This window comes from Phycodurus eques, chromosome 4 (genome assembly GCF_024500275.1).
Source record: "Phycodurus eques isolate BA_2022a chromosome 4, UOR_Pequ_1.1, whole genome shotgun sequence".
Classification (NCBI taxonomy): Eukaryota; Metazoa; Chordata; class Actinopteri; order Syngnathiformes; family Syngnathidae; genus Phycodurus; species Phycodurus eques.
In genome coordinates this window covers 26,015,017-26,033,029 of record NC_084528.1, presented here as the reverse complement: position 1 = coordinate 26,033,029, position 18,013 = coordinate 26,015,017, and the positions used below count along the sequence as shown (strand labels likewise).

The 18,013-nt window shown below is 36.2% G+C and overlaps 2 protein-coding genes across 9 annotated transcripts in view; one reads left to right on the top strand and one right to left on the bottom strand.

The window, feature by feature from the left end:
• Positions 1-10,340, top strand: part of lmna (lamin A) — a 28,798-nt gene extending 18,458 nt beyond the window's left edge. For both annotated transcript variants that reach the window (XM_061674845.1, XM_061674844.1), the window contains exons 3-13: positions 1,260-1,416; positions 2,482-2,607; positions 2,677-2,847; positions 3,051-3,176; positions 3,630-3,850; positions 4,368-4,674; positions 5,420-5,527; positions 6,742-6,861; positions 8,144-8,200; positions 8,288-8,449; positions 9,099-10,340. In XM_061674845.1, the coding sequence (XP_061530829.1) occupies positions 1,260-1,416; positions 2,482-2,607; positions 2,677-2,847; positions 3,051-3,176; positions 3,630-3,850; positions 4,368-4,674; positions 5,420-5,527; positions 6,742-6,861; positions 8,144-8,200; positions 8,288-8,449; positions 9,099-9,134 (1,591 nt within the window). In that variant the 3' untranslated portion in view covers positions 9,135-10,340. The remainder of the gene's footprint in view (positions 1-1,259; positions 1,417-2,481; positions 2,608-2,676; positions 2,848-3,050; positions 3,177-3,629; positions 3,851-4,367; positions 4,675-5,419; positions 5,528-6,741; positions 6,862-8,143; positions 8,201-8,287; positions 8,450-9,098) is intronic.
• A 926-nt stretch (positions 10,341-11,266) lies between these two features.
• Positions 11,267-18,013, bottom strand: part of pear1 (platelet endothelial aggregation receptor 1) — a 51,987-nt gene continuing 45,240 nt past the window's right edge. For 5 of the 7 annotated variants that reach the window (XM_061674841.1, XM_061674840.1, XM_061674836.1 and 2 more), the window contains exons 19-23: positions 16,487-16,596; positions 16,270-16,399; positions 15,126-15,188; positions 13,752-13,964; positions 11,267-12,347 (exon numbers count right to left, since the gene is read on the bottom strand). In XM_061674841.1, coding sequence (XP_061530825.1) covers positions 12,208-12,347; positions 13,752-13,964; positions 15,126-15,188; positions 16,270-16,399; positions 16,487-16,596 — 656 coding nt within the window. In that variant the 3' untranslated portion in view covers positions 11,267-12,207. Of the gene's footprint in view, positions 12,348-13,751; positions 13,965-15,125; positions 15,231-16,269; positions 16,400-16,486; positions 16,597-18,013 lie in introns of those variants that run through there. The other 2 variants (XM_061674838.1, XM_061674843.1) reach the window with 2 other exon arrangements.

Genomic DNA, 18,013 nt, shown 5'->3' with positions numbered 1-18,013 from the left:
GGCCACATGCGGAATGGGTTAAAATAGCTCTGTGAGGCGTTCAGGGTCATGTGGTGTAAGGCAGCACGTGATTTTTGGGGGGTTACATCAGGAAGCCCGTGCACAATTTTGCCTCAGCTAGCTCAATGCTAACACACAATGAGAAATGACATGGATGGGCTAACAAATAGCCAGTGTTATGACGCTTTAAGCGGCGGATTTAAAACGCAAATGCTGCAACAACATAGACGGACGATATAACAATGCTCACAGGCTTGACTTATCTCATTTTGCCCCCACAAGTTGCGCACAGAGGAGCTGTGATGAATTAATCATGCTGCACAAACTGTGTAATTCTTTACATTTAATATAATTGCAATTACTATGTTTAGATAGATGATAGATTGATAGATGGCATTTCCATTTGTTTCAATAGGAACAATAATTTGAGAAGTGTTTTGAGTTAGGAGCGCGGTCACGAAATGAATTAAACACGTATTTCAAGCCACCACTTTTTGTTTTTTTTGCAGTGGAGTCACCAACCAGCTGCACAGATATTTAAACCGTGTGAGAATATGACAAATATAGTGAGCAATTGTTCAAAGAAATTGCATATCTTAAGTTTTATTTTGAATACAAAAATATGACATCACTTTCTTTTTTTTTGGCACATTGGAAATCATAAGCTGCAACAACCAAATTTTATTTGGACACACTTTTGGCAAGTTTTTACTATCCACCATTACATTTCACTTGCATCGGGTGCAAGCAGTGCAGTGACCAAACATCTGCGCGTTTGAGATGAAATTAAGTGATTTTGTCTATTTTTACTTTTCACGGTACTGCTTTTATTTTCAATACACACATTTTTAAATCAGCAACCCTATGAACTTTTTGCACATAATTTATAAATGGAAACATCCGAAATTAATTTGGCACTTTTTTGTCAAATTTGCTCAGGCAATATTGCTCAAATAAACCACAGATGCACACAGCAAAGCATTGAAACTGTGAATTTGAATACAAAAAAATGTCAAATCAGCAACCCTATAAACGTCTCGCACGTTAGAAATCGTAAAAAGTAACAACCAAAGATGAATTCTGATGTGTGGAACCCCCCTATGATATGTGCTTAAAGAAGAATAATCAAATTAAAATGTCTTAGCCCATTTTATGTGACATTATTTGCCAATTATCCTGAATTAATTTCCCATGGGCAGGTGCTACCTTTTTGTAGCAGCGTAAGATCCACATGTGACGCTTCCTCCTTCTCCCGGCAGGAACGGCAAGAAGGAGTCTGACCTGGATGCGGCCCTGGCCCGCCTCCGGGATCTGGAGGCTCTGCTCAACTCCAAAGACGCCACCCTCAGTACGGCGCTGGGGGAGAAGCGCACCCTCGAGGTCGAGGTCAAGGATCTCAAGGCTCAGGTGGCCAAGGTAAAAATCACACAAGGACAGACAAGGGCTCGATCACGTTGGCCTTGTTGTGCTCGCTGAGGGTTGGCGTCTCAATTTGAATAAAGACAAAGCTGCGCAATTACACCACCTACTGGCACCTGTCATAAACGACATGCTTTTCCCAGTTCTGGGATTTTTCACCCTATTGGGAATAATGGAAATAGAAAAATCGGTCATAAAACCTATAAATAGAATAATGGGTGGGTAGATAGATGAATAGATGTATTCATTTGGTTTTTTTTTCATTTATCTCATTACATAACTGGTTTAGTTGACTTATTGTGTAAAAAAAAAAAAAAAAATAATAATAAAATACACTAGCAAAATAAACAATTGTACAGGGTAGAATTATTATTCTATCTTCTTCTCATGAGACTTTTGACTGATCTTTTGCAACCGACAGAATATTTGTTTCTGTTACAATATAAGCACTGAACTCTAGGGCTGCAATTAACAATTATTTTAATAATTGAGTCATCTGTCAATTATTTTTGGGGGGGGGATTGATGCATCGGTTGTGGGGGTGTGGGGGGAATCGTTAATTTCCATCCCTTTTTTATTAAAAAAAAAAACAGGACATTATTTCAAATTGACAGTGCAGAAACTGCACAAACCAATTATGATTCAATTACTGGCTTGGTCCGTAATGTCAGAAAAAAGCAAAAAAATGTTGTTTTTCAAAGTAAAAGATGTCTGTAAATCCCTTATTTTGATGAAGCACAACGAGAATCAGTCTGGTTTATTATAATAAATACAATATAAGGATTTCTGCTTCACTATTATAATTGCAAAATATTTACTGTTGAAAGGCTGCAATTACAAGGATTTGGGCAATTTTAAGTTAAACAAGGTCTCTAAACGATTAATCGTTTATCAAAAATTGTTATCGAGTAAGTTGATAATTGATTAGTTGTCGAATAATCGTTTCACCGCTACACCGAGCCTACCAAAAGAAAGAATGGACCCTCTTCTTTCACCAGAAAAAAAAGTTTGGTTCTAGCGTTTCCCACCTCTAAATCTTCCTCCTCTTCTCCTTCCGTCCAGTTGGACGGTGCCCTGGCAGACGCCCGTCGTCAGCTTCAAGATGAGATGCTTCGTCGTGTGGACGCTGAGAATCGTCTGCAGACGGTAAAGGAGGAGCTGGAGTTCCAGAAGAACATCTACAACGAGGTAGCGGTTTTTGGCGAATCGGCGACACCTTGTCGTTTGCCCCGCGTGTGACCAATCCGCGTGTCGCAGGAAATCCGCGAGTCCAAGCGTCGCCACGAGTCTCGCATGGTGGAGATCGACAGCGGGCGGCAGCTGGATTTTGAGAGCAAACTGACAGAGGCGCTGACCGAGTTGAGGGCTCAGCACGAGGAGCAGGTTGGACTGTACAAAGCAGAGCTGGAGAAGACGTACAACTCCAAGGTAAACTGAACCGTGGCGCCACCCGCTGTCCGAGCAGAGACATTTGACACCAGATGTTTACATACACTTTTTTTCGGCAGTTTTTCATTACCTTTTTCAAAGTCTGAAGTTTAAATGCAGTAGGATTACCACACCTTTAAACAATTTGGACGAACACAGCGGCGGTCGCTAACCATCGGGGACTGTCGTCCATCCTTTGCCAGCTGGAGAACGCCCGGCAGTCGGCCGACAGGAACAGCCACTTGGTGGGCGCCGCGCACGAAGAGCTGCAGCAAACGCGCATTCGAGTGGAGGGCTTGACGGCTCAGCTCAGCCAGCTGCAGAAGCAGGTGCATACACACGCGCACGCACGCACGCACGCACGCACGCATCAGCTAGGAGGTGGAGCCTATAAAGTCAATAGAATATTAAATATTCATATTGGTAATCTTTTTTGTCCTTTTGCACCTTAGTGAGCTGAGTTAGGTTTTTGAGATCTGCACAATAAATATTCTCAAAATAGCATTTGCTTTGTTTTTATTATCATTATTATTTTTAATCTGTCTTTGCCACGGTACTATTTAACTCAGTCAGACAAAAATCCCTTTGTTTTACACTTACGTTTATATCATGATATATAACATTATCGTGATATGAATTTTAGGCCACATCAGCTCACCCTACTTGGAAGTTGATAGTAACTGCCATCTTGCACAATAGAAACAAATACTACAACTAGATATATATATAGACACATACTGTATAGATAAATGTAACCAGAAAGTTCCCTGGTCCCTGTCCAGCTGTCCCTGAGCGAGGCCAAGGTGCGCGAGCTGGAGGAGACTCAGAGCCGGGAGCGCGACGTGATGCGGCACCGGCTGGAGGAGAAGGAGCGCGACATGGCCGAAATGCGACTACGCCTGCAGCAGCAGCTGGACGACTACCAGGAGCTCCTGGACATCAAACTCACCCTCGACATGGAGATCAGCGCCTACAGGAAGCTGCTGGAGGGCGAGGAGGAGAGGTGAGAGAGAAAAGTCCTCCAAATTGAGCCTGAAAAGAAAACCATGTTTGTGAGTTGGGCTTTCACTATTGAATCGATGATCCAATCGACTATTCCATCGATTAATTGCCCCCCCCCCCCCCCCCCCCCATACATCGTTTTATATATATATATATATAATTATTTTTTTTCCCACACATCTTACAGTGTCTTAAAAATCACTTGCAGATGCTCTATTATTTTTTTTTTGCAATGTTTTTAACTGGGCCAACACTGTCAACAAATGTCCATAAGGTAAACATGGACAGTGGCCAAACATGGTTCCTGGCAGCACAAATGCGCATTTATTTATTAATTTATTAACATGTTTTTTTTTTTTTATTAACATGTTTTACTGCCTCGAGGCAGAAGTTTTTGCGTCGACCAATATCTGTGGTTGAGTTAGCGGAATATATTTTGAGTGAGTTCACTCTTACTCAGAGAGTTGATTGACTCATTTCCATTGGTCACTTCATTCCCGACTCCGCCCCTCCCGCAGGTTGCAGCTGACCCCCAGCCCCCCGCCCAGCCGGGTGGTGGTGACGCGAACCTCTGGCTCGTCCCACAGCCACAGCCGCCTGCTTCACGCCACCCCGGCCGCCGCCTCCAGCAGCCGCACGTCGTCCGGCGCCGCCAAGAAGCGCCGGCTCAACGACGACGACAGCGACACCTCTAGCGTGATGGCGGCCGGCGGCACCGTCACCAAGACGCGCATCATCCAGCACGCCGCCGCCAGCGGGCGCGTCACCGTGGACGAGGTGGACCAGGATGGGAAGTATGTGAAGCTTAGCAACAAGAGCGACGAGGTGAGTGTTCGGGACGGTTTTGGACATACGTGACTCTCCAAAAAATTGGGTGAAAATTTTAAGATGAACCAAAAGGCATCAAATCCTGTTTATCACAGAGGATATGTTGCATATAGTGCAACAGATTAGTGTCTCCCTGATAAATCACCATCATACGGCTGAATTTTGGCTTTGACTTGCAACCCCAAACTTTAGATGCTAATAATGGATGGTGGCATTGAATTCAACTCTGCAATAAGCAGCGCTTTGGTAAATAGCGAACAATTTAAAGAAAAAAAAAAAAAAAAAGGCAGCTTCAAACTGTTAAATGCCGCTCCAAGTTAGTTTACTGTCAAACTAATACACGTTGCGTATTTAAAACTACTAAACAACTGCCTCAATAAAGACCCAGCTAGCTTAGTGCTCGTGTACAAAGGAAAACGGCAATGACGTGCTAACGATTAGCATCTATGTGGCTGTTTTAGAACTGAACACAATACTCACAGGCATATATTCCTTATCCTCTTTGGAAAAAATACCATCTTTACAGTTTATTGAGTCACTGAGAATAGTGACAATGTGAATACAGTCTCATTTTCGTGTATCTGTATGTCTGTATTATACTGCCTCCCAGTGGCCAAAGCGGGCACGCCAGCTATATCACTTAAAAAAAATTCACTTTAGTGCATTTTAGGTTGATTGTGAAATGTCACAATTACTTTTCGGAAGCAGTGTATGCTAACGTTGTGATGGCCCTCCCCCACAGGACCAATTACTAACCAGCTGGCAGTTGAAGAGACAAGTGGGGGGCGGCACCCCCGTCGTCTACAAGTTCCCCCACAAGTTCACCCTGAAGGCCGGAGCCACCGTCACCGTAAGACAAACAATAGAAAACCTTTTTTTTTTTTTTTTTTTTCCCCAACATGCACCTTTATTGGTATTGTAACAAAACAACATAAGGCAGAGAAAATAAAGAGAAAATGCTTCCAGTTTAAACTAGATTGTAAATGAAAACATTAAGTTTAGTAGCTTTAAAAGAATACAGGATATGGTTTTAAGATGGAATATTATGAGAATGAAGTGGTAATTTATGAGGAGTAAAATATGTAGTAGCACAATAAAGCAGTATTTTTTTGGGGTGGGGGTGGGAATAAGAAGCAGCACTAAGAATAAATCGTAAACACTTTAAAGAAATATTTTAATTTGGATTTATATTTGCTATTTTTTTTAAATGAAAAAATAAAACTTTGTACAGCTAAATAGATTGCTCTTTTTTTTTTTCAATTAGTTGGTTACAAAATAAGTTCTTATTGCTCAATGTGTAATGTTTGTTTGCTGAAAAATAAAACCTAACATTTATTGCTTTTTCTGCTAAAAAAAATCTTTGTTGTTTTTCTAAATGTAAATATTGCTACATTTTAATTTGTTGCTAAAAAATCTTTTTTTGTTTTGCTTTTACTAAACTGCTGCTCAATATTTTTTTTTTAGATTTTGCTAAAAATAAAATCTTTATAGCTAGTTTTTGTTTTAATATATTCTTTTACTCAATCTGTTTTTGCTTTTTTATTATTTTTTTTAATTTTAATTTTTTTTTTTTTTGCTGCTAAACTTTTTTTGCTAATTTTTGTCTTTACAAATATTTAGCGAAAAAAATGTAACTGCTTAATTGTATTTGTAAAACAACTCAAATCTTTGCATTTTTTTGACGTACTATTTTATTTGCAAATTTTGTTTTGCTTTTTAAAAAAAATGTATTCGTGTAAAGCAACGCTTTGGTGTGTGTATATATATATATATATAGCATGAATCCCTTTTGCAAATTCTTTTGTTGCTTTTCTGAAAAAAAGGTCTATCAACTTTTTTCTGAAATGTAATAAAATATGTAAAAAAAATAAAATAAAAATAATTCAGCATGCTTTATTTTTAATAGGTAATTATCATGTAATTTTGCATGTCAGTGTGTGTGCGTGTATATGTGTGTGTGTGTGTGTGTGTGTATGTATATGTATATATATATATATATATATATATATATATATATTTTTTTTTTTTTTTTTACTATTACTCCTAAGTGTGACCTTTGCGCAGATCTGGGCCGCATCGGGCGGCGGTACCCACGCCCCCCCATCAGACCTGGTGTGGAAGAGTCAGGACTCGTGGGGCACCGGCGACATCCTGCAGACCGTCCTCATCAGCGCTGCTGGAGAGGTGCTTCATTTGCTCAAGCTCAACTTTGCACTCTAGCTCCAATGCAAAAAGATCACATTTATAATGTCAAAACATTTTTTTTAAACATCATTCCTAAAATACTTTTTGTTTTGTTTTTTTGGGGGGTCAGACAACTCATATTTTTTTTATTCTCTTCCTCAGCACAAAATTATTTTGTGGTAGAATTTTATTTTATTTTTTTCTCCACCCTGCTTTCTTTTTTTCCTCATATTACAACTTTAATACTTTAAAAATGTTTATTTTCACAGAAAAAATGCACATTAGATTGTTGACATTTTTATATTAAAAATGTGACATCTTTCACATGCAAATGTGGATGTATTTGGATTAATTTAAATCCTCAATTTTATTTTTCCCCCAAAAGTATTTCTCAATTATTGAAATTAATTGCCCTCAAATTTTGATTTGTCTTTAAAGAGGTATTAATCTTGTAAAATGTCCTTTTTCTATCAAAAATGTTAAATGTTTCATGTACAAATTCTATTATTCTCATAGTCTATTTTTCCCTCTTGAATTTACATTTCTTTTGATTTCATAGCTTAATTTCCCTTAAGTTTTGATTTGTGTTTTGACATCCAATTTTCTTTCTCTTGACATTACAATTTAAATCCTGTAAAATTAAGATATTTTCCACAACATTTTTCTTAATTTTTTTTCAACTTAATTCCCCACAAATTTAGATTTTTCTTTTGGATAAAAGAGATTTTTCTTGTCAATTTTGGCGTTTTTCTTTCGTTGCGTTTTATGTCTAATTTCCAATATTTTTATCGTAATATTACAACCTAAATCAAATGAATTTATTAAATTTTTCCCCCAGTAAAAAAATCCCTTACATTTTTGTTGACTGTATAACTTAATTCCCCTCTAATTTTTATTTTTCTTTGAAAAATCTTACTTTTTTCACATACATTCTGATATCTTTTATTATTTATTTATTTATTTTTAAAACAAATTTTAGTTACTTAATTCCTCTCATTCTAAAAATTTTTATTTGAAAAAAAAATGGAAAAACAGGACAAAGTATCTGTTTTTCTCCTTTAAAAAAATGTCCCCCAACGTTTTCCCCCATAGCTACTTATATATATATATATATATAAAAACAATTCTTGCAAAATTATTTGTTCTTGTACATATTTGAGAGAACATTGAGAGATGGTCCAAAACTACATTATTTTAGCACTTTCAGATTATTCCGACCATACAACAAGGAAAATAAACAAGACAAAAACTTTAAATTAAACAAAATAATCTTCTCCTCCAGGAAATGGCCAGCAGGAAAGTAACCCGCACTCTCTTCCAGGAGGATGAAGATGACATGGTAATGTCCTCCTCCTGCTCGTCGTCGTCATCATCATTTATTATCATCATCATCATCATCATGGTGTTCTCTGCTGCCCCCCTGCAGGGAGCTCACAGCACCAGCGGCGAGAACGAGTACAACCTGCGCAGCCGCACCGTCATCTGTGACTCGTGCGGCCAAACGTCAGATCGCGGCCACGGCAGCGGCGGTCTGTCCGAAGGCATCGTGGGACATTCCTTTTTCATGGCTGACAGTCAGCCCAGACAGGTAACCTGTTTACACGGTTATTGTGAAATACTGTATATAGATTTAAAAAAATAAAGAAAGTAACATTTCTGGCTGATATTGCAATTTTATTCAGCAAATTTCTGAGCTTTTTTCCTCGTAAATATTCTCTGAATATTTTGCATTTGAGTAAGTGGTATACATTATTGTAATTTTTCATTTTGACATGTTTCTTATTATAACACAAAAGGCTATATTTTTAAATGTATTAAAATTGTGACTTTTTGTAATCTAATAACTTCTTAAAAATTGCCATTTGTACAAATAGTTATTATATATAATTTTTATATTATATATATTCTCATTTTTTAAACTTTGTCCTCTCAAAGGTTCATATTTTTCAATCAGAAAGCAATTTTTTAATTATTTACTATTTGAATCTAGGAAACAAATAAATATTTTGTAATCCAGAAAACAAGATCAAAATCATTTTTATCCAGAAAAAAATATTGTAATTTTAAATTATTAAATTTTTTTTTTTTTTTTTTAATTTACAGTACAACACATTAGAATTTACTTTCTGAAAATTTTCTGAACAATTTTGGAAATTTTGACACGTCTCAGAAAATGTTCACTTTGTTTCTCTAAATATTTCAACATTTGTAATTGTTGTTTGTTCTTCGTCCTTCAGAGTCGCGTCCATCCTGAGAACTGCGTTGTCATGTAAAAGCAGACTTGGCCCCGCCTCCTGTTGCACACTTCTTAGTGTCACTGCTGGGATGTTTTTTTTTTGTTGGTTTTTTTCTTTTTCTTCCTTTATTACCACATAATAGTTTTCTCTTTTTTTATATCCACTATGGACTTCTCTGCTGCTTGGAAGTTGCCTGAAGGTCACAGGAGCTTTCCTGTGTGTAATCGACTTCCTGTATGTTACTGCATGTGTGCTAATGCTTGCGTGCGCGCACACGCGCGTGCTCAATTTAGGCAAGTGCATTGTCTGTGGCTCACCTTTAATGCTGTCAAAAATCAATGCGCACAGATTGTGAACGTCCATAGACATGCACACATGCGCATTATTGATATTGTTAGCCTAATAGCATAATTCCCAGTCATTTTTAACTTTGTTGCAATATTTAATAAAATATACTTGCTTAAAAAAAAGTATTTTTTTCTTGTTTTCTGATTATGTTCAAATATGAAATGGGCAACTATGCTATTAGCTAATGACAGACATGCATAAATACACAAATATATATTACACAAAATGAAGCCAATGTGGCTTGTTTTGTGATGCTTTTGACTCATAATCCAGAAAAAAACTTTTCCTTTTTTATTTTTTTAAATTGCTCCTGATATAAAGGTTTTGTGATCTCGGAATTTGTTTATTTTTAAAAAAAAATTTTTTACAAGTCATTTTTTCTTCACTTCCCAGCTTGCCTTTTTTCCTGAATATTTTTAAAAGCAATTTAAAAAAATATATATTTTACTAACGCCAAAGCTGCGTGGTGACGGAGACTTTTACGGGTGTCCTCATATGTGCCTGGTGCCACATGTTAGCATAATCAATACTGTTGGCGTGCCTTTCTGATTTTTCGCTGACTTATTTTGCTTTTTTCCTGCAACTTGTCTTGATGGAACATTTTGTACTGTACTGTATTCAAGCAGCTTCTTAGCCAAAGAAAGCATAGCCAAGCGCTTATTGGAAAATACTTGATGGCTGTAATTTTGTAGTTTCAAGGAGTTTTTTTTTAATTTGTTTTCGGTGCTATTATGCTCCCCAAAAGTGCCTTCCAGTCATATCTATATTGGACGTTTTGAAATCTGCCAAATGAAATGCTTGCTGTTTGAGAGATCGTGTTTGTCTTGATCAAAGCCATATTAGTCAATGTTGGATTATATTTGTGCTTCTTTTCCAAATAAAATAAAAAATGTGCTTCCTTCTTGTGTTCATGAATAAGCCGTGCAGGTTTTTTTGACAAATTTACCACCAAAACATCGTTACGGCTTGAAATATGTGACTATGTAAAAGAAAATAATTTTTTTTGGGGGGGGGCGGGGGGATGGACATAAATTGTTCTCATAACTTCCTTCTGAGAAAAATTTGAGCGTTCTGCTTCTTTGGGTAATATTTTCTACATTTCTCAAACTTTTTTTCAAATTGTGAGAAAAAATTACTTCTAAAATATGGGAATTTTCTTGCAATAACTTTTCAATGAAAATGTTCTCAAATTACTATTTTGTAAAAAATACTTTTTCTCAATTGTTTTTGCTAACAATTATGATTATGTAATGTATTTCTCCAACAATGTTGGCCCTTTTTTTTTATACAATTAAAACTTTTTTCTTGTAATAAGGTAGGCATTTCTCCCCCCAAAATTTAAAAATGTATTTTCTTGCTAAAAAAAAAAACATCCCCTGAAAATGTTAATTCCTTTGTCATAGATTTCAATAAGAACTTTTTCTTAAAATGTTATTCTAAAATGTTGACATTTTTCTCATATTGCATGTCATACTGTTGTAAAACTACTTTTTTCTTGTCATAACTTATGAAAATTAAATTAACCCACTTACTGGTACAATTATGATTTCTAACATATAATTTCTTATACTGTAATACTATATTATTGTAATATGACTAGTCTGATTATTTCTGTTTTTTCTGGTAATCAGATTATTTTCATGCAATCATCACTTTTTCTCACAACAAAGAATTGAGAATTTTTATGAAATTACTTGACGGAACGCTTGTAATAATCAACCGAACGATAAGTGTCTGAAAATGTTGCCATTTTTCTCGTAAATTACAACTTCAAGTGTGCAATTGTAATTTTGAATATCACGAAAAGCACTAGATAAAGGTAATGCACATTTATTACTTTATTTTTGTAGTGTGTAAAATTACATATTTCTTGCACGTAACGTGACATTATTACAATCACGAGAATACACCGCACACATATGATGGCTTGTTATTTACAAATGTACAAAAAGAAAAAAATGGTTACATCCTGAAATACACGATCACATGTACAACTAAAGAAAAAAAGAACATCTTTGGCAGAAGAAAAACATTTATCGTACTTCCTGCAGGGTGTAAGTGGCATCTGTAAAGCTGACCGAGAGAAAGTGTTGTGTTCAGAAAAAAAAGAAAGCGATCACAAATGTTTTTTTTTTTTTTTTTTAAACCTACCATGACAACTTCGCACTGCGGAGCATAGAGGGTATCTGTAAAGCTGACAATCAAAGACAAAGTGCTGCTTTTACTCTGCAGTTGAATAAGTGAGCACTTCCGACTGGCCCGTTCATGAGGAAAACCACTTTTTTTTTTTTCATACGACTTCATTCTTGTTTTTTTTTTCTATTTTTCTTTTAATATTTTGACTTTATTCTCACATTATCCTCACTTTTATTGTAATGTAATTGTTCAGTCTTGTTGGAATTATTTATTTTTTTGTGCAATTTGGGGAAAAACACTTGTGTTTCAAAGTGAGCCAATTTTGAAGGTTTTTGTACTAAAGTGCATCATAGTAAAGCAAATTCTTGTAGGAAACCAGACAATGTTTGTAAAAACAAAAAAGCAGTAAGTAAAGATGTTAAGAAGGTTCAAACATTCCTGACGTCCTCCTGTCAATTTTTTTTTTTTTGCCCCCCCCCCAAAAAAAACCCCTCCACTTGCGCGGCCTCAAGCCTGAAGTGGCTTCTCTTTCCCAGTCGTTCAAAATCAGCGTGATCCACTGGGGGGGGCGACAGAGTCCCGAGGGTGCATTGGGAGCCTCATCTGCGTTTGCGTCCGCGCCGGGTCAGTGCGTCGTTCCCTCGGGCGAGGGCGGGCGGCGGAGGGGCGGCAGGTCGTAGTGGCCCGGGATGTGGCTGTTCACCGGGAGGTCGTAGTGGCCTTGGGGGTCCTCCTGGGGGGCGTGGCCAACGGAATGCTGACGCTCTGCAGGGTCAAAAACATGGATAACAATCAGGTATGTCAGCAACCAACTTCCAGAAATTGAGCAAGTTGGGCGTTAAACTATCATGTCATCAGCCTGTAGTTATGCGAGTTGTCGCTGCATACACAGCATGAAGTGCATAAAGCGGATTACAAGAAGTGACGGGGGGAAAACATTCACTTTTTATTGGATAAATATAATAATAATAATAATAATAATAAATATAACATAGACTATTAATATACAAAATATGTAATGACAAAACTATAATAATAAATAGATCAAAATAGAACAAAATAGAATACTGTTAGTATTTTTTTCTTTTATTTCTAGATTTAAAAAACTGTGATTGGCTGACTACCAGTTCAAGGTGTACACCGTCTCTCACCCAAAGTCAGATGAGATCGGTGCCAGGACACGCGTGACCCTAGTGAGGATAAGTGCTACGGAAAATGGATGGATGGATTTAAAAATAATAATCATTCCAAATCTAAAATTACATCTTACATTGAGTAATGTATTTTTATTTTCAATTCTTTATTATCGTTTTAACTTTAAAAATTAAAGAAAAAAGAAAAAATGTACAGTGGTTTAATTCATAATTCTTTCAAAATAAAAAAAATACTTTATTTTAATGTTAAAATATTTTATTTGTCTATTTGTCTTCAATTTTGATTGTTAATTAATTTGATACATATTTATTTATTAATTTTTCATCAACTAATTCAAAAATAACATTTCCTATTTGGTACCAGGATTATTACATTGTAGCATTGTTTTTACACTTCTAAATAAATAAATAACTTTTCATCTTTAGAAATAAATTTTAAAAAAAAACACTTTCCAATTAGTACTCACATTATTAAATTTTACTCTTACTTAAATAAAAAACCATTTCCCTTAAAAATATATATTTTCAATTTGGTAGTTTAATTTCTAACTACTACATAGAGATTTTTCACTTTATTTGAAGAATAATACATGTCAAAAATTGCTGGTTGAATGTATTTAGTCTGGCCATAACATTAGGTACAACTTTATAAATATATTCAATTGTCATTTGGAGTTTATTAGAACCACAAACAAGAAAAACAATAATAAAATATATATATATATTAGAGTGAACTTTATAGCTGTCTGACAGCCCCTGTTCAAATGCTAGGTTTTTGTGATATATTATCTGCCACCATTCAAAGTGCCTTTGATTAACCCCCAGTACATTTCAGATGTTCTAGGAGGCTTTTCCTGACATTGTTTGCTTTGGAGTGAAGCCTGAAGGTTTTGTGCTCACACTGACTGCACTGACTTCCCTTCATATTTTTTTTATATTAACAAAAGCTGGCATTCGAACAAGGGTGTGTAGACGTTTTCTCTCTGCTGTACATATTGTTGTGTCTGTCGCTCACGTCGACGTAACGAGGCGGCGCTGAAGGGCGGGGGCGGGGGCGGCCGGGGTCCGCTCTGGGTGTAGGCTCGTTCCCGGGGGACGGCAGCCTTCATCTCCATGTAGCTGCTCTCCGGGGGGCAGAAGGGGGGTCCGGGCAGGTCCTTGATGGTGGCGTAAGGGTTCTCGCTGTTCAGGGAGCTGCTGCTCGCCATCCCCGCCGCGTCCTTCAATTCTGGATGTATCAAGTATACCATCAGAAAACCACTCGTGAAAAAACATCCAACATCATCAAAAATCATCATCTATTTATTTTTTGGGTTAATCCGAAATACACCAAAGAAAAACATTATTGATGTTTCCATATAAAAAAAATTTAAAAATCAAATTTTAGTTTTTGTTGTAGTAAAAAAAATAGAAACTAATAGATTTGTAATTTTAATTTATTCTTTAGACTTAAAAAAGTAACCACCATTTTAATTGTGTTTGTTGTTTTGCAGATTAGAAAAAAACACTTCTATTTAAAAGTTAAAAATGTTTTTTTTTTATATATATATATATATATTTTAAAAATGCAAATCACAATATTTGGTTTTCTGGATTAAATCAAAATCATATCTGAATTGTAAAATACAAATTTAAACCAATTTTTATTGTTTTACAGATTATAAAAAAACAACTTCTATTCAAAAAATTTGTAAAAGATGTCGTTTTTTTCCCAGATTAACATAGTATTTTATTGTTTCCTGAATACAAACGCATTCATATAGTTTCAAAACTTTCTTGTTATTTTCTGGATTTAAAAATAATGCAATGTTTTCTGGATGAAATTTGAAAACCACATTTATTGTTGTTGTTTTTTAAATTTTAAAATATCTATTTCGTTAGTGTTTTTCATATTTAAAAAAACCCAAAATGTGTCATTCTTCTCAAAAAACAAATTAAAAACCTTATTTTTTTTTGTTATTTTCAGGATTTTTCCTTTACTAAATCCAGATTTTTTTTGTTTTCCAAGTTTAAAAAAAAAAAAATCTAATTTATTTTGAATGTTTTTTTCTGGACTCCACAAAACCCTTTTGATGTATTCTGGAATTAATAATATAATAGATTTTTTGGCTACCATCAATATTTGTTCCTTTCAAGATAAAAAAATATATTCCCCCAAAAATATTTTTCATCATTGTTTTCCGAATAAAAATAAATCAAACACTATATTATTTGTTTCTTTCTTATTCTTCTTATGTGCAGCACTTTATTCCAGCTTGCTTTGTTGTTAAAGTGTTCAATAAAGTAGAATAGTGGGTCTTGCAGTACCACTCAACGCCGCCAGAGTGTACGAGTGAGTCCCAAATGCTCTCTGCAATGCAACGTTGAGGAGGATGAACGTTCAACCAACCTTTGTTGAAATATTTCCCGAGGCTGGCGCTGTAGCTGTAGCTGCGATCGATCCCAAACCCTCCTGCGAACACCATCAATTCGTTTGATCAGGGAACGAGATCGTCTAAAAGGCCAAGAGCTGCACGTTTTTATAGATCCGTGTTCAACAAGTCATCTTGACGTTGCTCAGAGGAAATACAAGTTGTTTTATTGGGAATAAAAGAAGACTTGGCAACACAAGAAGAAGACGATTGCTCCACATCCAACACACGACCAAAATAAATCAAACTTCTTCTCTTTAGTTGACTTTGAACACGTAAAGATGTGAAGGCAACGGTAGGAAGTTACATAGGTGCTTTATTTGATTTTCAAGTGTCTGTACTGAACTTGAGTAGTTATTTTTTCTGACAATTTTCTACTTAATCTCTGTCCATTTGAAAAAATAAATCTGTACCTTCTACTTCTATGTGAAAATAGGCTGGTTACTTTTTTAAGTCTGGAAAAAAACACATACAGTGGTACCTTGACTTACTATATGAGCAGGGATGTTCGATACCGCGTTTTTTCAGACTGATACCAATATGAGTATTCACTCTGGAGTACTCACCGGCACCAATTTCACTCGTACTTTTGATTGATCGAATTTCAGTTAACACAATGATATCATTGTGAACACAGACCGTTGTTTCTCTGTGACGCCCATGATGATTCGCCGGTGTTAAATTGCCGCATGTCAGTTGTTGTTTTGCCTTAAATATCGTCGGCTGGTATCGGCAGCCTTCATGAGAACTCGGTAGTTTGACATAACAATTACATTATTTTATGATGTTTTCATATTTGCATTTTACGACACACTGGTATTTGTCCTTGTTAAAAGCATGTAACCCAAAAAAAAAAACCGTTTTTGTTTGTGTGGGGCGGGAACAAATGAATGTCATTTCCATTCAATTTGAATGGGGAGAGTTGATTTGAGATACGAGTGATTTATGTTACGAGCGTGGTCTTGGAACAAATTGAACTTGTAAGTCAAGGCACCAGTCAAGGTGAGTTCTTTGAACTACTACGTCTATTTTTTTCCCACAAGTATCTGTACGTCTACTTATAATAAGTACTGACTGTGAGTACTTGCCGAGGCACAGGCCTCGGCGGAGGTTTCGTCTCACCTGGCTCCTTATTCCGAGATTCGTGGTGTTTCCAGTCGGCGGGCAGCGTGGCGTTGCTCTCCACGCCGAACAGGCCGCGCCGCTCCCGTTCCGTGTTCTTCATGCTGCAGAACAGCTGCTTGTTGGTGTTCTGCGTACAAAACAAAACAAAAAAGTCAGCAGAAAAGGGGACAAAAGGGTGGGTGACCTTGAATGAGCGCAGCAGCGTGAAGGTCACCTTGATGGTGCGGTCGTGGTTGTTGGGGAGGTGAGGCAGCGGCGGACGGTTGTCCCGAAGCGTGTGGTAGCTGGGGTTGGAGTAGTAGTGGTGGTAGTTGGGAGGAACGTCTGCGCACATGCACGCATTCATTTTTTTACATTAAATTGTACATGTTTTGTTGTTGTTTTCTGGGTAAGCTGAAACAAAAATTACATTTTTAAGAATAGTTTTTACAATTGTTTTGTTTTCTGTTTAAAATAGTAATTTCTTTTTATTTGCTGTTTTCTGGATACCTTTTGGAGTAGGGTTTAAATTATTATTGTTGTTGTTATTATTTATTGTTTTCTGGGTACAATTTTTGTAAAATGTCGTTTTTTTTGTAGATAAAAATATAAACTAAAAAAGAATAGTTTTTTTCTATATTAAAAATAAATCATTATTTAAATTCTATGTAAAATTTGTGTTCCCCAAAATAATGTAAAACTTGTACAAACAACAACTACTTTTTTCACCCCATTTTAAAAAACTTTTTTTGTGAATATATTTATTCATTATTATTATTATAGGATAAGTGGCGAAGAAAATGGATGGATGGATTATTATTACTGTTATTTATTTATTCTTATTATTTGTTTATATATATGTATATATGTAGAGAGAGAGAGAGAGACAGTCGTGCTCATCATTATTGGCAACCATGAAGTTTAAGTACTAAATGTGGAACATCTGAAGAAAATGAATCAGGTGAAACAACATTTTTCTATAGATACAAAATATTCTATTAATACAAAAGAGAAAAGAATAAATCATATTTTATGGACAGATGAAACAAAAATAGGCTTTTTAGCAATGCACACAAACTGTATGTTTACAGATGGTGCAATGAGGCCTTTAAAGAAGACAACACCCTGCTACCAGTCAAGCATGGTGGAGGATCCATAATGCTGTGGGGCTGCTTTGTTACATCTGGTACTGGAGGCCTTGACTATCCTGTATCCCAGGCATCACGGAATCAGACAATTATAAAGAGGTTTAAGAGTGAAATATCTTACCCTGTGTAAGAAAACTTGGTTTGAGGCAAAGATTGCGGGTCCTCCAGCAAGACAAAGACCCAAAGCACACATCCAAAAGCACACGGGAATGGTTGAAAAGGAAAAAAAAATACTGTTTTAAAATGGCCAGCAATGATTCCTGATCTCAATCCAATTGAAATCTGTCTGCCATTGGGGAAAAGAACCCTGCAAATATTCAAGAGCTTGAACAAATTAAAACGGAAGTGTGGGGAAAAATACCACCTGGGAAGTGCAAAAAGCGTATAGATGGATACAAGAAACATTTGGAGGCTATCATCGCTGCCAAAGAGTGTGCAACCAAATATTAGGGAGGGGTGCCAATATTGCTGCATATGCTGTTTTCTGTTTTTCTCTTTGAAAATACAATATCTGGGTGGCACGGTGGACGACTGGTTAGCATATCTGCCTCACAGTTCTGAGGACCCGGGTTCAAATCTGGCTTCGCCTGTGTGGAGTTTGCATGTTCTACCCT